Source organism: Cuculus canorus, chromosome Z (assembly GCF_017976375.1).
Source record: "Cuculus canorus isolate bCucCan1 chromosome Z, bCucCan1.pri, whole genome shotgun sequence".
Taxonomy (NCBI): Eukaryota; Metazoa; Chordata; class Aves; order Cuculiformes; family Cuculidae; genus Cuculus; species Cuculus canorus.
Window position 1 is genome coordinate 59,043,520 of NC_071441.1, and position 9,545 is coordinate 59,053,064.

The window sequence follows — 9,545 nt, forward strand, 5'->3', positions numbered from 1 at the left end:
AACTGGTGGAACGGGTTCAGAGCAGCCCACAGCGATGACCTGAAGGCTGCAGGCCCTGTGCTAGGAGGCCCCCGACCCTACACTTGGCCCCTCCCACCTACACTTGACCCCGCCCGCTCACCCAATGATCCCGCCCACTGCTCTGGTCACGCCCACTTCCACGCCCCGGTCCATTCAAAGCCTTGCTTGGCCACGCCCACCCCGCGATGGCCATTGCCCTGCCTATCCCGCTCCTTGCCCCGCCCACCGCACACGTGGTCCAGTTCACCCCCCTCCTGTCCAGTCTACGGCCTCGCCTGGCCCCGCCCACTGCGCTACCTGACTCCTATCCATTAGCCGTGCCTGCCGCGAGGCCACGCCTACCTTCTCATCATTGGTCCCGCCCATCCCTCTCCTGGCCCTGCCCACTTCACTCGTGGTCCAGTCCACAGCCTCGCCCACTGCGTACCCCTCCTTTTCACCATTGGCTTTGCCCACAGCCTCTGCCAGCCCCGCCCATCCCGCTCCTGGCCCCGCCCACGGAGCTCCCTGCGTCCTCGCCATTGGCCGTGCCTTCCTCGAGGCCCCGCTCACCTCTTCGCCCTTGGCCACGCCCACGGTCTCTCATAGCCCCGCCCATACCTGTCCTCTCCACTGCCCACCTGCCATCTTTGGCCCCGCCCACTGCCTCCTCTCGCCCCGCCCGCCCCAGTCTCGTCTACAGCCTCTCCTGGACCCTCCCACCGCCCTCCCTACCTCCTCGCCGTTGGCCGTGCCAGCCGCGAGGCCCCGCCCACTTTCCAACGTTGCCCCTCCGCAGACTCTCCTGGCCTCGCCCACCCAGCCCCGATTCTCGCCCACAGCTCGCCTGGCCCCGCCCACAGCGCGCCCTGCCTCTTCGCCATTGGCCAAGCTTCTCTCCCCGCTATTGGCCGAGAGGCCACGCCCACCTCCCCATCATTGGCCCCGCTTACAGCGCTCGCTGCCTCCCCGCCATTGGCCGCGCCCTCCGCGTGGCCCCGCCCCCTCCCCGCGGCGCGGTGGGCGTGCCCGAGGTGCGGACGTGGCGGCGAGGGCGCCATTGCGGTGGCTGCTCTGGTGGTGGGCGAGCGGTGCGGGGATGCCCCGCGGCTCGTTCCACGCACCATGGCCGGTCGCAACCTGCCGGTAGCGCATCCTCCCGCCATTGCCCGCCCCCTTGCCGTGCCCGAGGGCGAGGAAGAGGAAGAGGAGGAGGAGGAGGAGGAGGAGGAAGAGGCGCCGGAGCTGCGTTCGCGGGGCAGGGAGCGGGGGCGGCGCGGCGCCTCGAGGGACCGGCTGGACGGCACTGTGCTGCTCTGCAGAGACATCCGCCACGGGGACACGCTGAACGCCATCGCGCTGCAGTACTGCTGCTCGGTACGTCCCTTGCGTCCGCGGAGACCGGGAACTCGTCCTGGGAGGGAGTGCGTTGGAGTCGTTTCGTAGTGTGCGTGGGATCAGGGGATGGTTTGGTTTGGAAAGGGAGCTCACAGCCCGTCCTGTTCCACCCCTGCCACGGGTGGGGACACCTCCCACTGCATCTTTGTCCAAAGCCCTATACAACTTGTCCTTGAACACCTCCAGGGATGAGGCAGCCACAACTTTCCAACCTGGGCTATGGCCTCACTACCCTCATCGTGAAGAATTTCTTCCTCATGTCTCATCTAGATCTTCTTCCTTCCAATTTAAAGCTATTCCCCCATGTCTTATCCCTGCATTCTCTGTCAAAGAAGCCCTCCCCAGCTTTCCTGCAGCCTGTTCAGGTACTGGAAGTTGCTCTAAGGTCTGCTCAGAGCCTTCTCTTCTCCAGGCTGAACAGCCCCAACTCTCTCAGCCTGACCTCAGGCAGAAGTGCTCCAGCTCTTCAACCATGTCTCTTTGTAGTCTCTTCTGGACCCATTCCAACAGTTCCATATCTTTCTTATCGTGGGGATTCTGGAACGGAACACAGTACTCCCGATGGGGTCTTACATGAGCAGAGTAGAGGAGGAGAATCCCCTGCCTTGACCTGCTGAGCACATTTCTTTTGATGAAGCCCAGGACACAGTTGGCCTTCTAGACTACGAGTGCACATTGCTGGCTCATCTTGAGCTTCTCATGAACCGGCATCTCCAAGTCCTTCTCTGCAGGGCTGTTGTCAATCACTTGATTTGAATCAGTGCTTGTCAGACCACATGTGAAGTACTGCACCCAGTTTTATCCTTGCTACACAAAAAAAAAGATGCAGACAGGCTGGAGAGGGTCCAAAGCAGAGGCTCTAGGAAAGCTTCCATACAAAGTAAGCCTGAGAGACTGGGTTTCTTCAGCTTTGAGAGGAGAAGACTCAGGGAAGACCTTATCACCAGTACATAAAGTGTTTCTGCCAAGAGGATGGAGACCCCATTGTTAGGGGTGGAAAAGACAAGGGGTAGTGGGTATAAGTTGCTGCTGCGGAAAATCTGATTAGATTCCAGAAGAAAATGTTTCACCATGAGAACAGGTAAGTTGGAATGATCTTCCCAGGGCAGTGATGGATTTCTCTACACTGGACACTTCTAAAGCTCAGCTTGACAGCATGCTGGGCCATCTCATTTAAACAAGGTCATTAAAAAGATTGGACAAGATGATTCCTGAGTTCTCTTTAATCTGGGGCAAATGGTTTGTGATTGCCAAGAACTAGTTTGTTCTGTGATTGCCAGTTTTCCCAGGTCAGTGATGAGCACTGTGTATGCTTCGGAGGTCAGTGTCCAAATCCACATCCACCCAGGTTGTGCTGTCAACTAATTCTTCAGGCAGAAGCAGAATCAGGGGCCTCCTGTTGCGTGAAAAGTCTTAACTTTTCATAATTGTTACAGACCTCAGCTCCATTAACCAGTTCTTGGCCTCAGAGCCCACATTTCTGTCCTTTGAGCAGGCTGACTGGATCAGGCCAAAATGTAAGAAATAAAAGATGACTGAGTGCTATTCTTTTTTTTGGAAATCGGTGGAGACTGTGGAAAAGCGGTCCAGGCCTTTAGGCAGAAAGTGTAGCTTGGGTCATGGTGGGATCACTGGGGTGAATGCTGCATTTGGCATTCTTGTGTGCTCCTCTGACCTACTCAGCATGGTACGGGTAACAAATACATCATCCCAGGGACTGAAACACTCCTTCGTGTGACAAGGGTAGTGCAGGCAGTGGGTATGGATTGCCCTGACTGTTTCTGGCCACATCCATGCTGTGAGCAGAGCAACACGGTCTCCGAACTGCCATGTTTTCTGTTCATAACTCCTCCTGAGGTAGATGTCCTCCTGGCAAGGACAGAAAGGACCTGAACTGAGGCACTGTGCATCTTAAAGAGCACAATCCCTGTTTGTTTACTTATTTTTAAGCACTTCACTATGGCTAGGCTTGTGGCTCTGCCTTCCATGATGAGGGAACAGTTCCCCAAGGGCACTTAAGTCCTTGCAGAGTATTTTACATTAGACTTAAAATCTAAACTTACTGAAAGCAAAATGCAATAAATTTTTTGTAATAGTAGGGAAAGTGGAGAGATGACTTGAGGAGAGAAGATGACAGTTTTGAATTACACTTGGTTTCTGGCTTAGTCCCCAGAAGCTGGAGGAGTATCCAGACACGTTGGTGGCCAGATAAACTGGAAGTTAATAGTTTTTAATATTCCTTACTCGGAAAGTTTCAATTTAATTAGGAACTCACAGTAATTTACTTCATTTGCAAGATCAAGTCCTATTCATTTCACATAGTTCATAGAATCATAGAAAGATTTGGGTTGGAAGTGACATCAAAGCCCATCCAGTTCCACCCCCTGCCATGGGCAGGGACATCTCCCACTGGTTCAGGTTGCGTCAAGCCCCATTCATTCTGGCCTTGAACATTTCAAGGGATGGGGCATCTACAATTTCTCTGGGCAACTTGTGTCAGGGCCTCACCACCCTCACAGTAAAACATTTCTTCCTAATACCGCATCTAAATCTCCCCTCTTTCAGCTTAGAACATTACCCCTCGTCCTATCCCTGAGCTCCGTGATAAAGAGCCCTTCCCCACCTTTCCTTTAGCCCCTTTCAGTACTGGAAGTTGCTCTAAGGTGTTGCTAGATACATTTGCCACTGATAGATGAATATATGTGAAGTAACTTTTAGTCTTCTTATGTGAACTGAGGAGGTTTGTTACCTTATAATTACCTTCTTGCTTTAACATTGTTCAGAGTTGGTCTTTGACCTCTTAGTTCATGCTGTTTGAATGGGTATTGATTTAAAAAGGTAAAAAAAAAACGCAATCAAAAAAGGCACCGCCTTTGTTTTATTAGGAAGCAATTGTGTTTCTTGGGAACTTTCTACCATTAAAGTGTTCGGGTTCAGTGGGGCATTGCTATTTAAGCTGTTTGGTTTTATTTTTAGGTTGCCGATATCAAGAGAGTTAACAATCTTATCAATGATCAGGATTTCTTTGCCCTGAGGTCTATCAAAATCCCAGTGAAGAGGTTCAGCGTACTGACCGAAACACACGTCTCTTCAAAAGGGAGACCCATCCTTCGGCCTGCAGACGCACAAGAAACATCACCGCCTGATAAATTCTCGGCTAATGAGACTGCTGGCAGCTTCCTAAAAGAAGTGGATCGAGATATAGAAGAAATAGTTAAGTGTAATGATACAAAGAGAGAGAACCTTAACGAAGTCGTTTCTGCCTTAGCCGCCCAGCAGATCTGCTTTGAAACTGATGGTAAAACTAAAAGCTGCAAGGACCCTTACTATGGTGCAGACTGGGGCATAGGATGGTGGACAGCGGTGGTGATCATGCTGGTTATAGGCATAGTTACTCCAGTTTTCTATCTCCTCTATTATGAGGTTCTCGTGAAAGCAGATGTCAGCCACCACTCCACAATGGAATCCTCCCCTTTGTTTGTCACAGCAGTGTCACATCAGAAACCAGTGGAAAACGGTATGAATCCAGCAAATATTATAAATGTGGATAACCAAGGAGACCTCCAGCCTTAACAACAGGGAAACCCCAGGCAACTGTTATTCATAGACACGTAATGTAGCATTAGATGAGGGGGAAACCACAGAATGCAACACGCCTCAGGAACGCAGAGAAAATGCGTACCAGTGTGTGAACTGCCTTTACAGGCAGTGCTTGGTTCAGGGGTATTTCTGTGGATCATGATATGCCCGAGACATTGTTAATGCAAGATTGGGATATAAATTAAGGTATAAAATTGTCTCTGTGAAGATTTGCACTTTCGTTCTATTTTGATAGGCATATGTTTTTCAATTAATGATGAGGTGAAAAAATGTAGTTTGAACTTAACACCTGAGGAGTCTCACCGTATGTTTTACAGCCCTAAAAAGGGCATTTGGGGATATTCTATGTTTCAAACATCTTGAAGTATTTATAGAATGCATAGCACACTTGACGTTTTAATACCAGGTTTACAGTTGTTGGTTAAAACTGCATTCTCTTTATTTTATCTTTCTAATAGAGTAACTTTTTTTTTAAACCCAATCATTCCACAACTATTTGCCACTATGAAGTTCTTCTTTAACAGCAACTTTTACAGAGGCAGTAGCTAATAATTAAGCTGAAACCTTGTGCCTGTAGTCAACCCATTTTTTAGTACTTCTCTGTACAGGCAGGAGGATAGTTTGTTGCCTGTGTATGGGATGTTGTGCCTCAACACAGTCCAGGCCAGAGCAGCTTTGAACTTAACATCCCTCTGTGGTATCCTGCTGAAAACTGACTGGACTAGACTGCACTTCTGTTTGGTCAGGTGTGTGTAGAACAAAAGAAGTGCAGCTGCATGGCACCTTGCTGTGACTGCTTCCATCATCTTTATTTTATGCTTACCTCTTTCCCTCAGATAATCCCAGTTCAGGACCAACTGGTTCTTCAGACGGCAGCCGTGTAGGTACTGAGTATGCTCATGGTCATGGCCCGTGAGCCTCAAACACTAACTCTTTCCTGAATTCTCCTAGACAACTTTAAATGAGATTTAAGAGCTGCTAGCAAGAAACTTAAGTTGCAGCAGAGTAGACCATGTGCAGTTTCTGACTTGTTCTTTACGTAGTAGCGTGTTCGTCAATCACTCTGGTTTTGAATGTTTCACTCGGGGTTTCACAAACAGCCTTGTTTTTCTCCACTTTTCTCCCCTACCTGAAAATGCCGCAAGATGGGCAAAAAAACCCAAACCTGGACTCTTGCTACAGAAAGAAGGAGGTACTTGTGTACTCAGAATATTTTTAAATAAAACCCTAGATGCTGCCTGTAATTTTTTATTTTTGCCTTGTGGAGTAAGATTTCCATTGCCCTGTTCCAAGTAGCTTGTGTTACCAAAGCCCAAGATAACTAATTTGAGTAAGACTTAGAAAAGGGAAAATACTGTTATCCTTCAATATACTAATACAGGCTTTCCTTTGTATATGCTCGGTCAAGACACTCAGCATGAAAAATCTGTTAAAGTGAATGTTTCCTGACTATTGGGAGTACTCCAAAGTGCTTTATCAAATTTTGAAAGTAAAGACTCGTGCCTCATTGTTTCTTGGGGCAGACATTCGTCACTGGCATGCTGAGGGTCTGCACGTGAATCGGATAACTTTTAACCTGTTGTATGGAAGCTGAAGCAGGACTCGGCTTGGGTAAATGCTGTACAGTTGGCTCTGTGAACAGAGACCTGTGGCTTTTGAACTCAGTGATAACAGTGGTATCTTTGGAGATAGTGTGACTACTCATCGTTTCCACACTAGAGGAGCAATGTCAAACAGGCATGAACTTCCTATTTCACAAAGCACTTGTTTTCAAAGAGCTGTTGAACCAATAGTTCTTTAAATGAAAAGCATGTACTCGTAACACCAGCCTGAGTACTAAAGTACCAGCTCTAGGTAGGGCAGCCATACCCTAGGCTACATCAAAAGCAGCATGGTCAGCAGGACAAAGGAAGGAATTCTACCCCTCTACTGCACTCTTGTGAGACTCTGTCTGGAGTCCTGTGTCCAGTTCTGGAATCTGTAACATAAGAAGGGTATGGAACAAGTCCAGAGACGGCCACAAGGATGATCCAAAGGCACCTCTGCTATGAGAAAAGGCTGAGAGAGTTGAGGTTGTTCAGCCTGGAGAGTGGAAGGATCCAGAGAGACCTTAGAGCAGCTTCCAGTACCTGAAAGGGGCTCCAGGAAACCTGTGAGGGAGTTTTTGAAGGTTCTGTAGTGATAGGAGGAGGAGGAGGAGGAATGGCTTTACATTGGAAGGGAGAAGGCTTAGATTAGGCATTAGGAAGAAATTCTTCACGATGAGGGTGGGGAGGCCCTGGCCCAGGTTGCCCAGAGAAGTGGTAGCTGCCCCATCCCTAGAGGTGTTAAGGCCAGGTTGGATGGGGCTTTGAGCAACTTGATCCAGCAGGAGGTGTCCCTGCCCATGGCAATGGAACTGGAGCTGGATGGGCTTTAAGGTCTCTTCCAACTTAAACCGTTCTATGGTTCTATGAAAATAATCTGTGGTGGCTAATGTGATACAGCTGCTGTGGCTAAAACTTCAAAAGGTGGCTTGCTCTCATCCAGACAAGAGAGCTTTGGCACTTTGAGACAAAAGTTTTCTTATTTAGGACAGAAACTCAGTACATAATGTGTAGGTTTTTTCTGCAAGCTTATTTTGCCTTCATTCTGTTTCTGAAACTCAACATTTTTAATACTTTGTCCTGTTTCCTATGAAATTGTCAAAGAACTGGGAATTAGTTATTGTGATGACACAACGTAAGGCTGATTTACTGGATGTAACTAAACAGAAAAGTGTTAAATTGCCATTGGTATGGAAGTGATTTGATTGTGGTTTCACTTGGGCGGGAAAGTCTCTCCTACTGAAGTGCAGGCAAAGAGATGTGGGTTCACTGTGGCTTTCCATCCCGACATGGTACAGCTGAGGAGTTCTCGAGCTTGTCTTGGTCTTTGAGTGTTCACAGTGTTGGATCTCCTTGACAGATTGTCACAGAGTTCAGTATGCTGGACCTTAATTTACCTTGGGATTAGCAGCCATTAGAAATACACAAAGGCATGGCTGTTTCACTGAACTGTGTTGGGCTCCAGGGGCCTAGTGTGGTTTCACTGTTCTATTATGTAGCATATTTCACAGTGTATTTTTAATTTCCAGAGTTATGGTTTCAGAAGGTACAGGAGGTCTCTTTCTCAGGTTGTAGGACTCCCAATGCTGGTGATTGACAAGTATCAGCTTTCTGTGGGATGCAGGGATCTTTGTTTTCCAAAGTAGCTGTCAATTCCTCACCACACATCAGCCCTGAATAAACAGGGTAACTGCTTGGTATGCAACTGAAACCTGATTTAAGTTAGAAACCATCAAGTTAGTCTTTTAGAAACTGGCTTGTTTGGAAAAAAATAAAAAACAAACAAACCCAAACCGAAACAATTGTGGTAAATTATGTTTAGATTAATCACAACACATTGTTGATCAGGAGGTTGATTTTAAATTTAAGTGCATATTGCACTGTTGGATCACGTAAATGTACATGCTTTAAATCTACTATATTTTGGAGTATGTAAATATAACTTTGTGGAATGATCCTGAATGAGGATGCAAGTCTTATTTTAAATACTTCTGCTCCTCTGCTTTTAGAAGAAAATAATGTATGTAAAATAAAGATTTTATTTTAGACTGCAGTGAAAGTGGCACACACAGTGTATTCTTAGCTCCATATACTTTGCATTTTTTTATTGCGGGAGGCCAGGAGTTATATTAGTTTTGGCTAGATTTTGTGCGTGAACTAAAATAACTAGTGTTTTGTTGGCAGTAGCTGCGTGTAGCGCTCTTATCTAGTGCACCCAAAGTGGAGCCTTAGTGGTTTATCCTGTGCACATCTCAGAGAGCTTGGAAATTCTCTGCATAAAGTTCTGAGAACTTGTTTGTTCTGTGAAATGAGGATTAAGAAATCAGTATGGAAAATAAGGTGGTGATTAGTGAAGCTCTTATATGGCTATGTTCTTACACACTGAAAGCAATGGCTTCTTGTAGGAAGTAGGAAAGTTCTTCTGCTGTGCTGTTAAGAATATATATATATATATATTTGAATATATATATATATATATGTCCGTCCAAACACAAAGTTTGTGGAGACCCAAAGATCAGTCTTACCAGCATTATGGTCCTGCAATAAATTCTAAGCAATGAGAGAACCAGCTTATAAAACCAGCTGCAAGTGCTCTGCCTCTGGCACAGCCCAGTCTCATTGTTCCTGAGGTGCCTTGGCACAGAACTGTACCACTGCTGGCCTTACTTGCCATGCTTAAACAAGTTCTGGAGGATCCATCCTTAGGCTCCAGAGTTTCCTCCAGAGCACAGTGACCACAGTTCATCTTCTCAAAGCCTTGAAAAGACATGATTTCTGGCATAGCAGTATTTCCCAGCAGTGCAGCAGGGAGGGAGGTCTGTCCCATTACCTGTGCCATGAATGAAGAAAGCCATCGGTCCCCAAGAGTCCGTGTCTGCTACAGAACAAGAAATGGTACCCCTTCAGGCAAGCCACAGCTGGCACCCAAAGTATAACTCACGCAATGATGCTTTTCCAGGG

The 9,545-nt window shown here is 47.4% G+C and overlaps 1 protein-coding gene across 1 annotated transcript; it reads left to right on the top strand.

Annotated features, from left to right (window-relative positions):
• Positions 1–206: 206 nt before the first annotated feature.
• Positions 207–8,071, top strand: LYSMD3 (LysM domain containing 3). Its single transcript, XM_054054818.1, has 3 exons — positions 207–338; positions 610–1,377; positions 4,375–8,071. Exons 1-3 carry the CDS (start codon positions 207–209, stop codon positions 4,969–4,971), a joined length of 1,497 nt encoding a protein of 498 aa, XP_053910793.1. The 3' UTR covers positions 4,972–8,071.
• The last annotated feature ends 1,474 nt before the right edge of the window (positions 8,072–9,545 follow it).